Genomic DNA, 21614 nt, shown 5'->3' with positions numbered 1-21614 from the left:
TTCGAAGACACTTAATAACAAGCCAAAATAAAGGGAGCAGATGACTCAAAGACTAGTATGTTACTTCGTTGCTTCTTGTTGACGGTTATATTGCAGTGTACTTTATGACGTTGCAATGGGCGCAAAAAACATGATTGCTATTACTTACATCCGTGGTGGGATTCAATCTAGTTAGCAATTGGTTCGTCTACTAGTATTTGTAAAATATTTTTAACCTTGCTGTATTCATAAAAGCCTTTTTTGCTTAAATTAATGACATCTGGCAATCCTGCCTACGTTGATTATCTTAGGCCCACTCGAGAATGTAGGCAAGGAACCGATTCGGCAAACTTCAGTATTCTTTTGAAATGGTTCGTGCCAACCGGTGGAATCCACTGACTTACATGTTTTACAATCTTTTCCACTGTAACCATCCGGACAATCACATGTATAGTTGTCGACACAATCTTCCAACGCCGTACAAGTTCCACCATATTGACATGGATCGGATGAACACGGTTCAACATCACCTGAAAATGACGATTGTAATTGAATTTGTTTTGTCTTAAGTAAAATAAATGTTAAATTGATATTAACGAGACTATTGTTTCTTTAATCTTGTTTTTACTGTGTACTTTTTATCGTTATCAAAATTCGATAATATTTAGGAAAAATGGAAAGATGCTGAATTTATAATAGAGTCAGTGGATAAGGAGTGCCAGCAAATTTAAAGTGAGTGGTGCTGAATCAACGCCACGGGGGCAACAAATAAATGAGTTTCTTTCCTTTTTTTTACAGCATCAATGCAATTATCCAAACGAATCTTTAAACTATTAAAAGTCACCAGCTTGCATCAGATATCGCTTGGTCGTTTGATGTTAATCACAAATTTATTGCATTCTCAGTTTGGCGATTGTTTTGCATCGTTGGTTCGTTAATTGTGAAATTAATTTTTCATAATTTGCGTTATTGTGTGGTATTAATTTGGCGACCTGCAGTTTTTTTAGTCCCTTTATTACTTTCTAGAGCAATGTTCTTAACCCTTTTTGCGCATACGGCACCCTACAGAAGAGAGAAAGATTTGTGGCATCTTGTGGCAGACCAACGATCTCTCACTAAAATGCAGCAAGTTGTTGTAACAAGCCTTAATCATTTCATAACAAAGACTTTAAAAATGGTATTCATAGCTAATAGCTATTCTGTTTGACTTTCAGCTGTAATGCGGTTTGGAGGAAAATCGAAAAGTTCCCTTGTTGTGTCCTTGAAAAAGGTAATTAATAATAATAGTAACTCAACGATTTGACTTGGAAATTGAATGCCACTTTGAAGCAGCACTTTCAAACAAAACTAAAGCTTATTTGTTTCAAAGTCAGTGTGAAACTTGATATAAGGCTTTTCCCTGAGCAGAAAAAATGAGTAAAAACCTTTCCATGTAGCTACAGCATTTGTCATTTATTCAGTTCCTGCATTACAACCGGCAATCAGCATAACTAGTACAAACATCAAATGTGATATCATAAAACCACGGCAATAAAAGGGTGCCACGCTAAGAAGAATTTGCGAATATGAAGCATCATACACAGTATGACGAAGTTTGCCCTCAATAATGCAACAAAAACAATCGTGCATGAAAATTTCATTAAATTTCATTCATTTCATTCCGCGACACCTCAGATGAGAACCACTGTTCTAGAGTATTGGAAAGTCCCCTGACCTAAGTGCAATTAACTTTTGATTTGTTATCCTTGCTTCATTTTGTCGTCTTGACTATTCCGGAGAAGTCACTGCTGGGCTATTGTTTTCTTATGTAATCGCATTATTACTGCTTATGTCTGTCAGACTGCAATTGTCATCGGACACAATGTCCCTCGGTTTCTTCACATGTGATGAAATTGCCGTCTGGACAAAGCCGAAGAAGGTGAGGCGAAAGTTAATGCTTCATGAAAGGCCACAGTAATGAAAACTACTTTAACCCATTAGTGCCCGGTCATCGTTCTAGTCGGAATATTTTTACAAAAAGTTTCAGGTAAAATCCTTATGGGTTGAATATGAATATTCAAAAGAAATTTTTCCGATATCTGTACCAGGAATGCAGAAAATGGTACGTCCCTCCATGGACGCTTGGGCACTCGTACGGAGGCTTGATGTAAAATAAACAAAATTAGCATTTTCCGGTAATGGAATTTTTGAAGTCGTAAAAAGCAATACTACTGCTCTAAGATGCGTTAAAAATGAATTTCTAATAAAAATGCATCGCTTTTTCATTAGATTTATTGAGAAACAAACAAACGAAACTCGATCTAAACAGATAATATTACAAATTCCTTTCAGTTATGATACATTTCGAAGCAATCTGAGTGCAGTCGAACATAACACCGACGGCATCTGTATGACGTGCATTTGTAACAGTATTTACAGACACCTTTTTTGTCCGTCTTGATGATCAGGTGATTGCCCTGATCCCTTCTGATCTCTTCACGGTTGGCAAATGCATGCGTCGATGGTAAGAGAGAAAATGTCTTGCTCCCATTGACCATAATTGTCATTTCTACACATGATCGGATAGTCAAGGAGGATAATCTTTTCCATATCTCTCTCTCCTCCGTGATTGCCCCAATTTTTTCTATAAAACCTCCAAGTTTGCACCATACTGATATTTAGAATCCAATTGTACACACCCCTACCAGTTGCGGCTTCTTGAGCGGATGGAATAACAGGAACTGAGATTGTCCCACAGATCCTCACCTCCCATGTTGTTATTGTAGACCTTGAGTAAGTAAGGCTGATCCATGTCCAGTTGCTTTATTGAATCAGGAGAGTATCTAAAATTTGATAAAATGATTACCTACTATAACTGAAAGACAGTATTGTGTTCAAGAATCTTTCCACACAACATTGGTTTGATCATCTCCAATGTAAAGTTGCTTCATATCTCCCTTCTTCATATCAATGGTCTCTTTCTTTGATAGTAAATATAGATTGTTCATTCGATTTCACCTCATTGTCCCCAAAACACCTATTCCTTTCTGAGGCAAATGATTTATGAAATCCAGGCTCGTGAAAAGATTGTCGCACACAACCTTCGAACCACGAATCAGTCGAGCACTTTCCACACGGCCATAAACTACGTCAGGCCCCTGACTCAGTCCATACTTGAAGATGTTTTTGTTCTAGCGTAGGGGACACAGTGGATTAGCTCTCCAGAGGGGTGCATATAGACCAAATTTTAAACCCGAATCTTGTTGGTTTGCCCTTTATGAATTGCTTGAGAGGGTGGGAACCAAAATAACGGATCATTGATTCGTCTACAGCTGCGTACTGAACAAATTTGGCTGCTGTCTCATTCAAAGCCTCAAAAAGAAGGGCAACTTTCCAAAATGGGTCGTCTTTAGAGTAGTTTAAGTTGGAAAAATGGCTATAGCGCATTACCTCATCAAAAAGATTCTTTGACATGGCTCTTCTTGCCATCACATTGCTTGTATCATCTCTCTTCTCCCAATACATCCTGCGTGTGAAAGGGGTGATGTATCCTGTCATAAACATTATTGCATGACTTGCTCTTAATAAGGAATTATCCACCTTTGACTGGAAGGCCAATGGGTTTTGTTGTGCTGCATACCTCTGGGTCTCTCTCACTACTTTGTTCACACAACCATCAGTCAGAGATGAAGAGTTTCATATCATACGGCGTTTTCACATTATCAAGATCAATGGGTAAATTATCATGGCTTTTCAGCTTCAGGAAAAAAAGGAATTTTTTAATCCAGTTGATTTTTGGCTGTAGACTGGATCCTATCTTTGTTTCTGACGCGTACAGGTAGTATCTTTTCTTCCGTTAATTCTTCTTTACTTGATGATGAGTTACGAAACACAGTTTTCAAGGACGGCCCTTCCTTTTTTTAGTTGCAAATGTGACTTTTCCAATTAGTTTGGGTAATTTTGTATACTGTCTCTTGCCAGGTTTGTTGTACGATAATTCTTCTTCCAGGTCATGTAACGCAACGGGCGTTGACCCACTTTCTTGTGCTACCAGTACTTTTTTTACGTTTCTTCTTGGGTTCCAACGCAATGGGTTGGCTTTGGATGGTCCGGGTAGCGGCTCTGTCTCATCGTTATCAATGTAGGCCTCTCCTTATCTTTAACAAAATCCATGTCCTGAGTATCTTCAGTGTGATGCATCACTATTTCGTCTTTCTGGTTCAGGATTCCTTTTCCAACATCGTTAACGTTTTTGACACCCTCATCTTCATTTGCACTGTCCTCATCGCTCACGTTGCCAGATTCATCAGGAGGAAAATTTACAATATCTGTGGGCTCCTTGGGTGGAGCCTCTTCCAAAATTTCTTGAACAGTGAAACGAATTTTCCTATAAAAAGTGCAAAAATTTACTTGTAGGCTACATGGACTTCTTTTAAAAATAAAGATAAATTAAAGATACATGAATATTTATAACAAGACCGCAATTTACAGTACAAAAACAGTGAAAGCACCTACTCCTAGATTCTAAAGCACACCCATCCGCATACGAAAGTGATGACCTAACCTAACCTTCTACTCGAACTAAAACGTCCAGTTTTGCAAATTGAATATCAGCGCGTTACAAATAACGTTCGCTTTCGCCCAAACATGAAAACATACGAAATCCGATAGCATTAGGCGAACCTTCCTATATGTCTACAGTTTGGCAATAAAGCGTCCGCGTGAGTGCCCAAGCATCCCTACAAGGACTCACCTAACTTATAACTTATATTCAAAAAAAATAATCAGAGAAAAATAAAATATTTCGCTATGGGCACATAGCTATACATATTAATAGATTTATCAAAACACAAAGTTGATGAAAAACAATGTTATATACCTCGATTTTGCAGGTCACAGTTCGTGTACCATGTGCTGGCTCCATATTTCACAAAAGGTCCACATTGAACGTTGCATAGTGAACACTAAAACTTATTTACGAAAATTCTCTTGCGCTGTTTCTATAGCTATAATGTTATTCTAACCCAAGAAAAAAAAATTTGAAAAAAATCAGCAATCTGAAGAAAGCAATTCGGAATCTAAAATACCCACTTTTCACGTCCTTGTAAGGACGCGCGGGCACTAATGGGTTAATTGTGTTGTTCACAGTGAAGGCAACTGGCTCGAACGAGCATAGTTGTAATACGCCCTTTAGCAGGTTAATGACGTTTGCTTTTGAAATAATTTTAACAGTATTCCTAACTGATAGGCCTGTGTGATTATGACGATGCTACATCAGCTCCTTATTGGAAACATACTATCAATTAGTTCAAAGCAATGAAATCTTCTAGCTACAAAGATGAAGCTAATTTATCACACAATTCAATGGCGGATCGCGATCTTTTGTAAGTTAATGGACGGGCTGTAGTCTTGCTTCTACATATTTATTGGCCGATGATGATCTTAGTAGAGTTTTGAAGATATACAAGAACTTAAATAACATGATGCGTTCTGCTGGTGCAAATCAAGCTAAACTATGACAAGATGTATAAAATGACAATCTGCTTTTATTCAGACGTTTCGTCAATCAGACACGACTGACTTCTTCAGGGAGCTTGACCAGGTATTGACTATCTGTCTAGCATAGCAAAGCACAGGACATATTGCTGAAATCAATTAAACATGCAAAATGAAAATTCAACTTCTAGACAAAAAAATATCGCGCGCAAATTTTGACCTAGAAAAAAGGGGGTATAAATGGTAACGATCAACAAGAAACTTAAATAACGGCAGAGAAGAGAATGAACGGTATGAGTCAAGATGAATCGACTTGTGTAAGCACTACTGCACAGTTTACAATCAGCATGAAACCAATTTAAAGAACGTTAAATAAGCACTTACAATAGTTTTTTGTAGACAGCAGAAAAAGAGATGCCATCATTGCGTTTCATTACATGAGGCTTTTGATTGATCAACCAACTTTCAGAAAACATTCGCTTTTTATAAGATTCAGCATTCGCTTCAGTCTCTTAGTAATTTCTCTATTGTTCAATCAGAAACAACGCAATTGTTTTTTTCATTACGATTTACAGGTGGGGCTGTTGGACTTGCAGCCCACCAACTATAAAATTTCATTCCATTGCTAGACAATGTCTTGCTTTATTCAAGTAATGTCACATAAAATAATTAAACAAACCTCATTCTGAGGGGCTGCGATGCAATGTAGACCACGTTATCATGGAAACAACGCATTTTCGAATAGTAAAAAAAGAAAACATATTAAGAGCAAGACAACTAATTGTTTTAAGTAGAATAAAACTTTAAATGTTTTCTTCTACAAAAACAATTAAGGAGAGAGGGGACTGCATCCTCTGCAGTCCTTATAGACGAGCCGTTTTTGGCATGATTGATCTCAACTATTAATTGATAGCAATTTACTGAAATACTTAGATTGTTCGAGTTTTTAGGATAAAATCATTTTATCTTTCGGCAGCTGGCATCTTAGAAGTTACTTTAACCGAAGTTCAAAATGGCAATCATAGATCACAAATAGATAAATCAGTTGTATTGAGGTTAATTTGTTTTTAATTGTACTAAATTTCTACTATAAGCTATACTATGTGAAACGCTAAGCTACAAATTTTGTCTTTGACTGTAACAGTACCATCTAATATTCTAATACAATATGCAAATTAAAAGGCATTTTGAAATCAACATATTCAAATGAGATTGAAATCATTGATGTCAAACACTCATCTAAACAGAAGTAAAACATTGATGAAAAACTAAACAATAATGTCATGTACACCAGTCTCATACAATTGATCACTCACATGTTTCACAATGGATCCCAGTATAACGGTTCCGACAAGTGCACGTGGGGTTCTTTGCAATACAATTTTTGTACTCCATACAAGTTCCTTGGTGTAGACATGGATTGTCGTCTGAACACGTTTGTTTTACGCCTACAATAAAAGTGATTTACATAAAGTTTGGAATTTCAAAACTATGTTTTATTTTTTTGCCACAAAAACTGATTGAAATCTTAAGTTCTTATCAATAAACTCGTGGATTTTTTCCTTTTATTGTTCAATAGTCAAAAATATTTCTGGTGTGTTTGGTTTATGGCACTAAATACTGCCAACAACCTATACAGGCTGTAATTCCAGATAATATTTCCTGAACTAAAATCATTGCGTTTCGTCAACGTTAAAGTTCATGATCTTCCATTTTCATGCATGATGATGGAAGATTTCGATCTAGTGGATGAGAAGGCAAGGAAGTAATCCATTGCTCCTACCTTTATACAACACGGTAAACATCCACTCGAAGTCTCTCCAAGACTTTTCAATGTGCGACGAGTGACACAATTTTGGTGTTGTTAAATATATTTACCTGCACACTTTGCGCAATTACCCCATTGACCAGTCTCATGTTTTGCGCGAAAGGAACACCACGGAGCAGCGGCATCACCCGCAGTTGTGCAATTTTTGTAATTTTCATTTTTGTAATTGAAGGGAAAGTTGCAAGGAGACGTAGAAATGTCATCTTTTTCTCCGCAATAACAATCATCTGAGTAGCCAACCAACATCAAAACAAGTTATGGTTAGTACATTCAGATTATTATTTTCCTAAAGTTAATTCTTGCAAAACCAAACAAAATTAAAATAGCAAAAGTACTGTTCTTGCTATCAATAGTAGGCTAAATATGAAATATATTTTCAAACGATTATGGTTCCGGTTATGTGTTAGAAAAATGCAATATTGAAAATCCATATAAAGACAGACATAGTAACGACGAACAGGATGACATTGCTTAAACTCATCTGCTTAATCAACAACGAAAATAAACATGAATATGATCATAATGCATTGCTTGATTTAAGCCAGTATTTTCCAAACTTTTTTTAATGAATAGAGTATCAAAAGCCCCTTCGACAAAAATAAAGCAAAAGCAACGTTATTTTCCATTCATCACAACAGTCCGATTGTAATGAGACGGATAAGGCTGGTGGAATGCCATCAACTTTTTGATATCGAGTTTCAATTTGGATAGGAACAATCTTAAGTCTCCGCGTCTAACTATGTCAAGACCGTTTCTTTTGTTATTTAAAAGCGAGGTTACGACACTGAAAGTACGCTCTACCAAGTATGAGCTGGTAAAAACAATGATAAAAAGTTTGATTCTATTCCACACGTGAAGGTATTTTTCTTTGATTTTGTTCTGCAACCAGAACGATTTATATAATATAGAACTTCGGTTCGAGTTCAAAATCTCTTTGCAAAGTTATCAGTTCTTTTTCAAGAATTCCATGTACGGAAATATCGCAGAATGGGTCGATTCAGGGCCGTGTGAGGACCATCTCGCGCTCCCCCCGAAATCTACTAGTGGGCCCCTATGTTTAGTGATGACTCTTGAAAATAGGACAAGAAAGCGTTTGGTTATATACGCTTACGTTATGGTTGCATACGTTATGGCCGCAAATTCTTTCGGTGTAAAGAAAAAAATTTACATGCATAATTTCAGCTACCAGTAAACTAAACAACCATACTCTAATATTTTTCAGAATAAAAAGTAAAAATGCCGACAATGAAGGATCTGGAAAAAAACCAAAGTTTTAACAAAGCAAAATTTAAAAACAAGTGAACAATGCAAAACGTAATGTCCGAAAAAGCCAAGCAAGTACTATAAGGGTATGGGGGCCGGGCGCTTTCTCTCCGGAAAATTTTTCAAATATAATCTTGTTTTGGTCACTTTTTTAGCAATTTTGGGGCAATAATGCTTTCTTTTAGTATCAATATGTTTAAACTTTAAAAAAAATTTAAATGTTTACAATTTCAATCCGAAAAATACTGCACAAACTAAGTATACGTGGGCCCCTAGATGGAGGTGGGGCTCTAGCCGAAGGTGTGGAAAGCAAGAAATACAATCTTGCATGATTTAAGCTATCCATTAGCGAGCTTTTGTAGCAGCTGTTTTCTCTTTTAAACAGCGAACAAAATTAAACAAACTAAAATCAGTGGGCCCCTCCGGCCGGGGTCGATTATCCAGCCAGGGATTTCTAAATGGATCATATCTTGAAATCGAACTCTTATGTATTTGTGTAGTTTGAAATGATATTATCGAAGGGAAAAACTTGGAACCAGACAAAAATCTGATGAAATCTGGTTTATTTTTGAACTATTTGGTACTAAAACAGAAAATCTTGGAAGCAGATAAAAATTTAGGTCAATTCTACTCTTTATGACTGGGCATGTTGTTCGTATGTGTAACTGCTCCGATTTACTATTAGTGGCTCCAATCACCCAGTTTATAGACAGCGTCTCTTTCGTATTTGCAAACGCCCCCAGGGAGGCGCTGGTGCCCACTTTAGGAACCATTGATTTATGCCATTGAATATCGAGATTATGCAGCAATATTTACAAAATTTTCCTTTCAAATAGCCAAAAAACATTAAACAAATTGAAATGAGTGGGCGCCTAAACAGCCGTGCCCACCCTGAGAGGTACGAGGAGCAGTTATACCGTCCTGTCACCCTAGACCACTTTTAAACAATAACATGTTTGCACTACACAATCACAACAACGCTAAAAAAATCAGCATTTGTGAATGGGAGGAGGGAAGCCATGGCCCAATGGCCTCCTCTGCGTACACCACTGGGCAAAGTAATGTGATATGACCAAAGGATCAAAGCCACGGCATGAGAGTCTGGGCAACATATAAGACAGATAGTGGTGTGAGGGGACCTTACAAATGTAGGGAAAACAAAATCGCCACTTAGAGCAGCACATCAATCTACTAAACACATCATTACGCGTCTGTGTCCACAAATTAGAGTAAAATTTTACAATGAAAGCAACCAAAGAAACTATCTTAAAGCTTATAGACACAAGTTTACAACAGACTACTTACCGGTGCTTTGAGCAAATTCATAAAAAGACGCAAAGAATACCACCAGTAAATAAGCCAAACGATTTGTCATGTTGCTTGCAGGTTTCTTGATTTCTTTTTCGATGAACTCTGAACTCGCATTAACTCATAAAACTTTCCCAAAACACAACCACAGTTGCAACCATGAATAAGAAGATAATAAGATAATTATACAAGAAGGCCTAAGTGCTTATAAATAATCAACAAGACAAGTTAGTCAGTGAAAATTAAAAAATAAGTGCAACTTGCACTTGCAAGTGATCGCATGTAAACGAAAAATTAATGTTTGTTATCTATTGTTTTATATTTCGTTCTCAATGCTGATTTAAAATTTACTGTGGGTCCCTGTTTGGATAAGTTTGTAGTGTCCTACTGATGTTTCCGCCTGGCGATGGCGAACATTTACGACGCTGTCTCTCTGCTGCCATAAATAGTGATGAGTTGTTGCCACTGTTTAACGATCAACGTGTGCAAACCTGTAGGCTACTTTCGCTTTGATGCGGATGAGGATGTTCGCTCTTCCTGTTTGGAAATTGCAACGAATCTGAATAAGCGACGTAAAACATGAATTGTGATGAAATTCGCATTAAGCGCATGGCTTCAATTCAACTCTCTCGCCTCTTGCTTCAAAAGTAAATGGGAGGACGTGATCTGGCTGAGGATGAACCCTTTACATCCCAAAGGTTGGTTGATTTGGTTTTGAATCTCGGACTGACAAATCCTTGATAGGTTGTTCCTGGTAGTTTCGCATATTTGTGGCTCTTGATGCAAGGCCAATTACCGAGATTGGCAGAGTGAAGTTTTCCGATTGTTGAAGCATTGTTGCCGGGGAATTGTTGCGTTCACTAGGTGCCTCTGAATGGAGAGCAGTCCTGAAATGCGTTGCTCAACCGTACACCATACGAGTCGAACCAGAGTCGCTCGATCTTGAACTGGGCGCGTAAAGGGTTTACATATGACTCCTTTTTAATAAAATTGAATACAAAATAAATATTCTATGGAATTCTGTTTAATTAAAATGTTCCCATTCACTTTTTGGCAAAACTTGCAAATCGGGTATGTACTACTCTTGCGATCTTTTTGGGATAAGTTGGTGAAAAAACAAAAGTTTTGCATTGTTGCTTCAAAAAACAAAAAAACAACAGCAAAGTTATGAGAAAGCTCTTGCTTCTGTCAACAGCACAGGGAGCAGCTGATTCTATAAAAGTAATGCGATGCGTTGAATAATTGCTAAGGAAAACAATCTCCGGATGCAAGTTTCTAAAAGTTTCTTACTTTAGGAAATTCTTGTCCTTATCCATTATTCTACGTATCGTATTTCGTTATTCTACACATGCAGTTTCTAGAAGCAAGAGAATACCACAAAGAAATGCGCTGGCAGACAATATGCTCAGAGGCAATAAATCGCTGATGACGTATATGCTGACGTTGTGTGTTTTGAAACTTCACTTTTTTGCAACAATATTCAGTCAACAAAACTGCTAGGATAAGTTTCTGATAAGGTGGTATCATAGCTATCTGGAGATACGGCCTGGTTTGTCACATTCTACAGAATTCTCAAGATTTTGCCAACTTTTGGTTACTGTCTGGATAAAATTTTGTAAAAATTATTCTATAACGCCTTATTTACTACTTTTCCCAGGTAACACGATAGGTTTTAACTTCATAAGATGTTAACAAACAAAGACAATTTGATTTCAAAAATTTGATTTGTAAACTATTAAACAAACTATATTAGCCTATATAATTTTTTATTATTTTTTATATTAACGTCTTCTTTACTCTCTTCCCCAGGTGACACAATGACTTTTAACATCATCAGACGTTGAAAAACAAAGACAATGTGATTTTAAAAATTTTATTCGGACTGGTAATCCTCATTTAACAGTCTGATTAAGCGTTTTTCGAGTTACTTTTGTCATTTTCTGCTGCCTCTTCTAGGCAACAAAAAACGTTTACATCATTACAAGTCAGCAAAAAAAAAAAAAAACTTAGAAAATTTCAGTCAGACAGTAGCAGTAGCGGTGATCAAAATCTGCAAACCGTGGCAAATCAGGGTGCAACTCTATGTGGTCATGGAGATATATATTTTCATATTTCGAAACTCGTTGTCTGGTTTGCCGAAGTTGTATCGTATATATTTTAAAAGAAATATGTATATTTTTTTTTGTAAATAAACTTAATTTTGTTTACGTATATGTAGTGTATGTTATCCACGAGTGATATTTATGAACTTGCCACTACAGCATCAGTCAAATGATTTCTGAGATTGTTTGTTTATGGAAAGCCCTCACAATCAGCATAAGGCTGATTACTACTCACTAGAACAATTTCGATTATCAAACCATAAGGATGTAGCCTACATGCCAGCCATCCAGACTATCCATCAACTTTATGTTTCACGGCATCGATTGTAACAAGAATTTTTCTACAACTGGCTGCCTTGACATTTATGATGCTTTGTTGGATATTGCGGCCGAGATCTTCCATATGAGACTTGAAAAACGTTGATAATAATTTTAAAAGCAACTAAATTGCAAAGTTAATAATTCCAGTAGTTTCAACGATATTTTATCTTCATAAGGTAAGTTTTAAATTTTATTACCTAAACGCCTTCAAAAATACAAAACAACTGCAACAAGAGAAACAGAAAACTAACCTAATATTAAACACTTACAAAAAACTGGTGTAAAACAAAATAGTGCTTGTTATAGGCTTACTGCTTGCATTTGTGTAGTTGGTAGGGTAGGCTACAACAGACACTTTATTTTTTGGTGAATGCAGTAATTTTGCTATTTACAAGGAAGCAAATTTTGGAGGCAATTTTACTTTTCCATATACGTGAGATGTGACCTTATGTTGTTGCAGTTCACAGCCGGAAATCAGTCGGCTAGCTTATTGTACAGTTACTATGCAACTTTTTTTTTATCGCAAAGTGCTATTACTGTGTGACAAACTCGCTTGTGTAATTCTCATTTTCTTTACAGGGTGCTTTATAGTCCACGAGGTGTTTAATATGTCATCTAATCAATGCATAAGGGAGAGAGTTAAAATTCATTTTTTCCATTGCATACAAGGCTACATTAAAGTGTATTTGTGGCATCCCTTCTCAATCTTACTGTAGACACAAACGTAGACCAATGATAGACAGCGAAATGTGGCCCATAGCCTATGATCGTCAGACCACTCGGCACGCGACAGTTCAGCAAGTGCTTCAACTCAGCAATCACATTTCAGCTACTGCCAAGTCAGCAAATGAGATTTACTTGTTAAATTCGGACTTGCTTGGTCATTGCTTGTTGAACTCATTTTGCTGACTTGTTGCATGCCAAGCTCCGGCTTCCTCAGTTGTTACTTGCTCAGCTTCATCATTTGCCAACTTCAGCCACTTGCTAAAATGTTGCTAGCTCAGTTGTCCCTTACTCAACTGCTCAAACCAGTTCACAATTGCTGACTTGTGGGAGACTAGCCTTAGCCATGGGAAAATATGTCACGATATTGTATGAATCATAGAATAAGCCATTGCATAGCTGCTGCAAAAACACAATTTCTATTGGATTTCTTCACCTCTTTGCACAATTATTCGTTTCAATTTTTATGATTTTGCAATTGGCCAATGTTAAAATAAAATCTACAAACAGATTTTTCTGAAAACAAATATGCCTTTTTCATATTTCTGCGTCGAAGCAACCTATTCCTTTCTAAGCGTAGAATTGTCGTATTGTATTGTTTCTAATAGTATTCAAATAGAATTGCATTGAATAGATTTGTCGTCATCATTGGTACTATCACGTATATTTTGTAGCCTACGTGATAATACTGTTTGTTCCAAGGCTGTGATGAAGATAAATGAAAACCGAAAATGATCAAAAGCGCAGAGTGACGCATTTCCAAGTCAGCAGTTTAAAGTTTCTGCAATTTTTCTTCCACTGCTGTGGAGAATACGTTATTCAAAAAATTGAAATTAAGTTTAAACAATGTGCAAATGATTTATTTGATAACAGACAACGAAAGGCAGCAGTTCAAAACTTTTTCCAAGTAGGTTGCATATTTCAACACCAGTGTAATTTAGGATGAACAAAGCTCGGATTGTTACAAATACGGCTAAGCATAACATTACATGTCATTGCTATAAACATAGTATTTCCTTATGATAACACCTTTGTAGTTGATTTAGTGCAGTGATATTCTAAGCTACATGTTTCAACAATACACGGTTTTATCCAGTTTATATCGACGGTCAGCATTGAAGCAAGGATGGGGATGCATAACTTAATATAGAAAAGAAAATTGTCTGTATGAAATACTAGGTTTTACAACAAATATAATAAACTACGGAAAATTTACGTTTTACTGTAGTTCATTTCAGAAAATGCCCTGACTGGCAAATTTTAACAGTAGGTCTATAAAGCAACTGGATAACACGTCCAGCATGAATCGCTCGATAAATGCGCAAACAAAATACTATGATGACCTCATAAACAATTGTAACGGCTAATGCACATTGCACAACGCATGATTAACATACTTTTAGGTGTAGTCAAGCCCAATGTATGTTTTCAGATTGACACCTTTTGCGTTTTGAACTAAAAAATTGCATTTTGCAACACATGGTGGCTTATAGGCTATAACTTCAAATATGACAACTTATTGCTCTTTTGTAAAAAAAAATCACAATTTCTTCGAAACAAAAACTGCTTAATTTTTGTTGAAGCGTTTTTAACATAGGTACAATATGTAGCTATAGCAGTAATCTGTTCGCTGATAAAAACCTGAATAACACTTGCTTTAACATTGGATTTATCTTGAACAAATCTGAGTTTTAACACATCTGAGTTTCAGCCCACGGCTTATACATGATCATGAGCTGCTACAGCTTACTCGCTGCATTACAGCGTAGACTACGCAACTGTTTCCCTAACAAGCAAAGTGAACAAAGAAACCCGATAAACTTTAATTTCCTTCCGCGTTGCATGTTATTTGAGAACTCAAATCAATTTGCATATGGCAGCACATCATAACGAAGATTGTAGTTTAGAGCAGCGGTCGCCAACCTTTCCAACTACACAAATCACTAAATGTATACTTTTAAATTCGGCTAATAATGATAAGTTCACAGTTAATTACAGATTTTTTTTGTCATATCCAGGCTTACGAAAAAAAAAAGAATACACATGTTCTGCAATATTTGAAACAAATAGTGTATCTGAGTGCATGAATGTTAATGACTATATCTGCATTCTCTAACTATTCTTTATAACTAACCTTGACGATTCCCGCACCCACTAGAAACAGCTCTCGCACCCCCGGTTAAGAATCCCTGCTCTAGCCTGTCACCATCACTTTCTTTCAACAAATTTTCACCTCATAAAACTCTTTAGTCGGTCTACAGATTGCATAGCCATATAGCGAGAGCTTTCTTGCTTTGCTGGAAAAGGTTTTTGTTTTACACCATTGAAAAGCAAATGGATGGGTTTTATCATTTTATTTAACTACTATGCTACGATTAAAATGTAATGTTTGTAATATATAAGAATGATTAAAAGGAATTAAAAATGAAATTATTTGATCGCACATTAAATAAGTTGCTTGACTTCTTAACATAGCCTACTGTATGGCTCTATACAACCTTTAGGCCTAAGCATTTGTTCAATAAACTTCCATAGGTAGCTTATCTTAGCAGTGGAGTGATTTTAAAATTTTAAGTGTAAAACGAAATGGTATCAGATGCTCAAGAAGTAAGCTATTGAAGACCACCCAAGTAATTAAACCTCAAATACACGTTATTTAGACAAACTGCAGGCATTCAAAGGTTAAAGAACCATTGCAAGGCTTCAGTTATTAGATTAGACCAGTCGACATTTTGGAACTTTTGTAGATGAGTTTATCTAATTTAACTACGCTTACTCCAAATTCGCAATCAGATTTTATCCATCACTAACAATTTTTTGTAAAATTAATATTAAATTTTTTTCAAGCGCACTAACTAAGCCTATACAGTGAAAAAAATGACATTCAAATGGCTTTGTATAGCTTTTCCTATTGAGTAAATGCATAAACTGTCTTTACTTGACTTTTCTTCAAATATCACTATTTGTACATTTGCGTTTCAGGCACCAACGGTGGTCCGCCATCATGGCTCCACTCCATTGCCCTTGGCATCATGTTTCCTAAGTTTTGATGTTCTGGTGAAGGCATTTACCGTCTTCTTTACTGTGCAAGTGTGCGTGTACAAAATCAACTTACAACCTCATGCAACATCCCAGTTTTTGAAAAGAAATGAACATGTTTTCCACAATGTTGTGATAGTCAGGATCTTTGGTATTGCAAAGAAACTTTGATACGACTTCTACAAGACAATGTTCTTCTTTCCACATCCTTTATGGTGAATATAAATTCAGTGTCATTAATACGTCTTTTGATTTGAGGTCAAACCAATGCACTTTTAAGACCCAGTTTAATATGAAGGCCCAATGGTGGATGATTGGACTGATGGATCCGTCAACAAGAGCAGGTTGCGAAATATTTTTATGTCGTAGATGTAGAAAAGCTTAACCGTCATTCAAGTTTAATCCAAAGATTGCTTCTGTTCCTGCTATCCCATTCGCACATTAAACAAGCATGCTTTTCAAATACAGATTGTTAATCCAGTAACATAAGACTTTAAAATCAACATAAATCTTCCATGCATGAGTGTTATAATGTACCTTTCAAAGCAAAAGTCTCATATTTTCATAGGGCTCTTTCATGTAAGCTGATTAAGCTAAAAAGATAGAAGCAAATTTGTTTCCACTTAATTTCGATTTATTACTGAAGAGGAGAGAGTCACTTGGATGATGCACTAATCCTAACTTCTCAATAAGACCCTTAACGTCCACATAATAGTTTAAAGAATGCTCCGAAGAAAAAGAAAATAAACCAACTTTCACGATTGTTGTTGTTGTTGTTTGTTTATCTTTATCCTGCATTGCGGGAAAGCGGACTTGAGCGCTATGCATCGGTGTACGCCTTCCGACGTACATCTGACCCACGCTGCAGCCGACGGCAATGTCTGTTTCCGGTTGTCTACTCTACTTATGACTTAAATTTGGTACTACCCATTACTCGAAATCGATCACTAGGTAGAGGCAATTATCGTAAAGTTTCTTGCCCAGAGAAACAACAGCAAGTGCGGGTGGCTGGAGTCGAACATGCAGGCTCTCGACTGCGAGCCCAACGCGCTAACCACTCGGCCACGGCTGCCGACCTATGTTTAATACCAAGTCGGCCACGGCTGCCGACGATGTTTAATACCAAGCAAAAGTGGTATCAATTTTGAGCACAAATTTTGCTTCAATTTGGATCCAAGAATAAGAGTTAATTTATTTGATAAATTCAGCTTTTTGACAAGGTCATTTACCTCTGCTTGGCTAAACCATTACGGATACTGATCATCATCATGCTCGTATTCTGAACATTCTGTCAATTGGTTGTCAGATGACGATTTTATCACTGACATAATGTTGAGATTATGACAATAGTAACTACAAGTATAAGCCTAAGAAATCTAGTTCAGTCACTGAAAGCAATGCTTTTCAGTGATGTTACAATTAACGTATTATGACATCAAAGCAATGTGTTTCAACTGCGACAATGACAACGATGACATAATAATAGGAGATGTTTCTTAAAGGAGGCTGTAATGCGAAAACTTTAAATTACAAATTGTAAAAAATCCTGACATGATAGAAAAAGTGACTTCATATTCGTAATCAGCACTAGAAACTTATCCCAAACTGATATTTTTATCCGAAAAATAAAAATCATGTCGACCAGTGTTCTTGGAAAAAGTACATCTGTGTCAAGTGCAGTCGTTTGTACAACAAACAGCATTGCAATGAACATGTTACAACGGCGTCTTTAAGTCCTCACATTTGCGAGTATGGTTTCGTTTGCCAAATGTCTTTGACATAATGCTGTAAAAATGAACAAAGTTTGATACCTTCTAGTTCGAAACACTGCCAAATCGTTATACATTAACGTGCAAGTATAAATTGCGATATTAATACACAGACTATGACAATTCAATACAAACATGACATTGTTTTAAAGTAGAGCGTAGGCCAAATTGTAAAATCAGTAGGCGACATACTCAATGGACACACGCAAAGCAGTTACCATTATATTAAGGTTTCAAGAGTGAGTTAGGTTTAACCAATGTTCAAGACATGGTACAAAGTTGAAGCATTAAGTGCAATTTGTAATCAATAAATATTCTGCATAAAATGTAGATTTAACTGCTTTTCGGGACATTACAAATTAAGTAAAGTACCAAGCAAAATAAACAGTTCTCAAAACTAAATTCATTCCATAAAAGTCTACACATGGCATAAGCAGTTTGACAATATGTTCAATACGTGTAAAATTATATTTCAAAGACAATCTTTAAACTCATGTGCAGAAAGCTTTCATCCGGGAAATTGATCGTGAACATGAATCTTTTATCGAAAGTTATCATAGAGGTCGAAGCTGGCAATGTGATTTTTCATTGAGGTGAAACAAAGCTTATACAAATCCTGCAAACAAAAATTAATCATTAACCTTGATGAAAATAATTGGAGTTTGTTAACAGGAGTTTGACAAAATACATCTCTTTGCAGTAAATAAATTCAACCATGTAACTCAAAAAATGTTGAGAAATGCAACAATGTTTCTACAATTTAAATCTAGCTTTTATGCTATTGTGGCAGTGTCAGACTATGCAGAATATTAAAAAAATCTCTCACAATAAAAAACTAAATCTTTACACTATCAATGCACAAACAATTTGTAATTATGACGACATCGCTCCTCACCACAGAAGATACAAGTCCTGGTCTCATGTCTCTCAAGTCCTTAACTGCTCGAAAGACGTCGACCTTCTGTTCTACATTCCATCTCTCGATGAGGTTCAACAAAGCACAAAACACCCCAGTTTGCTTCAAGCCGTCACTGAAACATTTAAAACAAAATAATGTCGACATGAACGGAAATATTGCAATGATGTATAATGGTTAAAACTGCAGCTCACCAGTACTGTTTTAGAGATGCCACTTATCGTGTGGAATTAGGTGATCATAAAGTGTTCGTATCTGGTAAGGGATAAGTAGGCTAATTGTTATTCAAATAGGCTATAGCTTTTGGATAAGACAGAGAGAAATGACTGAAGTGGGCACTGAAGTATCATTGTTAGTTGAGCTGCTAATGTTTCAAGAAAGGGTCTTCCCTATTATAAACAAACATCTTGCCCAAATATTATTCAAAGTGAGCACAAAGTATGTGTTTTTCCTCTATCATAGTGTATTCAAATAACAGTCAGCTTATGCGGGAACTTTTCCTTTACCATATTCATCAAAAGTGACATATGAGGTTTTACTCAAGTTAAAAATGTTGTTCTCGGCTGCTGCCAGAAAATTAGATCGGCCTTTGTTGAGACAGTATATTCTATAATTTGAGTCGGTGGCTAATGTTGGGATGTCAAAAAAATAATGTGGAAACAGTAACAATATATACCCCGGGCGTAAAGACATCTAAAAAAGGCTCCTATTACTGAAAGTAAAAATTATATCACTGTTTCAAAGCAGAGAAAAACAGTAGTAAAATTAAGAAAAACGGAATCTTTTTCCAAAAAAGTGAGGTTGCATCTAAGAATAATGGATACAAACGGGCTATTGTAAAAAATACACATTGTTCAAGATTTCGGAATCTTAAAAAGTTCTAGTCTCTAATATCATCCTGGGCTGAGGACTACAATTAGCCCTGGATTTCCCATTAATGGTAAGGAGTGTATGTGATTTTGAAAATCTAGCTTTGATTGTGTGATTGTGTAGACTTACGAAAATATCATATGATGTAAATCTATAGATAATATATGGCCGATGAAAAACGACTCACCTGCAGTGGACCAACATGTTACCCTCAGGAAGATTGCTGCTAAGATTCTTTACGTCATTGACGATGTGAAGAATATCTTCACCACTAGGTGGTTCGCCAAAGTTTGACCAGTTTTCATAATGAATTTGTGTCACTTGAAACTAAACAGAGAAATTAACAAATTGCTATACCTGTCTCTTTAGTTTAAATTTTTGCAACATAATGTAATATTCTACCACTTTTTATTATGCCTAATTAAACGTCTGATTTTCAGAAATCATCGCATTTACAATTGTCGCAGTTGTAGCACAGTTTTCTTTTTGTGAATATCATTGCAATTTCTGTTTCGAAATCCGTCAACTACGTCATAAACAACATCATAGTTTCAACCTTCGGTATTTTTATACTTACTGAACGAGAGAGCATAATAATAACAGTTTGATTTTTTTTCTTGGCATTTGTCTTGGCATAAATGTGCACGCTGAGATAAACAACTATTTTCTTTCAGTTTGTCTTTAGACGACCTGGTCCAAGTTTTGTTACAGTGTAATCATTAGGTAACACTCCATACAACTATTTTATCTAGTACATATCTTTACCAGATCTGGTCAGATTCGTACCCGATCTGATGAAGATGTGTACCGAATAAAGTGGTTGTCTGGGACGCGCCGATGCCTTCGAATTTCTCGTACCACAAAAGGAATGATTTTCAGCTTCACCAATAAACCTTTTTCAAATCTTCGAGTTTTTACACTCAGCTCTCTCAACACCCACGCTATGGTTGCAATATTGCAAACATTGAATCAATTTGGAGCATCGTAGAAAGTGATTAAAGTATGAATGGTTTTACAAATATGTTAATGCTTAACGTGTTATTTTATTTCGGTCTCAAATAACCCAAGTTACAAAATTCGTGCTTTGTTGCCTTTATCTTTTTCTAAATTTTTGTTTTGCTGAACATCTGTTGTTTTTCAATTAGGTCAAAAAAAAAGGTATCTGAACTGAAATGCATCAATGCAATCAGTGGGATACCTCATTCCATTACTTAATTCTTTTCATTCTGTAGCTTATTTGTATTTACACAACCACAGCAAGTAGATAAATTACCGAAAAACCGAGTAAGTTTTAGAAATTGAGCTTGATACATTTTCTTTTTTATATATTTGATTCAATTCATGTCAACCTGTGCTATATGTGCTTGCAATCATAAAGTAAGTTTTTAGGTTTGGAATTTACTATGTCAATGATAAATCTATAAGCCTATCATAATATCATGAAAAAAGGAGACGAAACCTTAAAAACACAGATGCTTAGGCTGTAAGCTAAAAGTTTGAACTAAATAAAATACACAAACTTACCGTAAGATGTTTTCTTGAAACATCAAACCGTCGCACTTTGAAGTGACTCCAAGCTTCAACTTTGTCTACAAGCTTGACGTTGATGGTTCCAAATGATAGTTGAGAACCGACGTTTCCAGTCGGCCAATAACAGCAACACATTTCCTATAGCAATAGCAAAGTTGTTTGTTCGATGAAAAAGCTTACTTTTTTCATACCTATCATACCATCATAGGCAATTGCTTTAAATGTTCACAAGAGTAGAATTAACATAGCACAAGCGTGGTGTAGGCTAAACATGTACAGGAAAACAATCAAAACCGAATTATTACGAGGCCTTTTCATGTCCATCTCGTCAATAGAAAGAAAACTTTATCAGTTTTGCATTGTTTTTCTGATTACCAATAGCGCACACTGCAAAACCTCCGATTAAATGAGGTAGACTATCAATACATCAATGTTTAGATGTATTACTGTTTAAATGATAATTACAATTATGCTATCCTATAATTATAAAC

At 36.0% G+C, this 21614-nt stretch overlaps 1 protein-coding gene across 1 annotated transcript; it reads right to left on the bottom strand.

Annotated features, from left to right (window-relative positions):
• Positions 1-17545: 17545 nt before the first annotated feature.
• Positions 17546-21258, bottom strand: LOC145770883 (receptor-type tyrosine-protein phosphatase alpha-like). The gene is made up of 4 exons (XM_082582627.1): positions 21118-21258; positions 19781-19920; positions 18703-18838; positions 17546-18423 (listed from the first exon to the last, which is right to left on the bottom strand). Exons 1-4 carry the CDS (start codon positions 21256-21258, stop codon positions 18349-18351), a joined length of 492 nt encoding a protein of 163 aa, XP_082438753.1. The 3' UTR covers positions 17546-18348.
• Positions 21259-21614: the final 356 nt, after the last annotated feature.

Source organism: Aplidium turbinatum, chromosome 5 (assembly GCF_918807975.1).
Source record: "Aplidium turbinatum chromosome 5, kaAplTurb1.1, whole genome shotgun sequence".
Lineage (NCBI taxonomy): Eukaryota > Metazoa > Chordata > Ascidiacea > Aplousobranchia > Polyclinidae > Aplidium > Aplidium turbinatum.
The sequence above is the reverse complement of the archived record's forward strand: the minus strand, read 5'-3'. Positions and strand labels throughout refer to the sequence as shown.

Coding starts and splice junctions, on each gene's coding strand:
- LOC145770883 (XM_082582627.1), bottom strand. CDS start 21,258: ATGTGTTGCTGTTATTGGCCGACTGGAAACGTCGGTTCTCAACTATCA. Junction 19,921..21,117: donor TTTCAAGAAAACATCTTACG/GTAAGTTTGTGT, acceptor TTCTCTGTTTAG/TTTCAAGTGACACAAATTCA. Junction 18,424..18,702: donor CAGGACTTGTATCTTCTGTG/GTGAGGAGCGAT, acceptor TTTTGTTTGCAG/GATTTGTATAAGCTTTGTTT.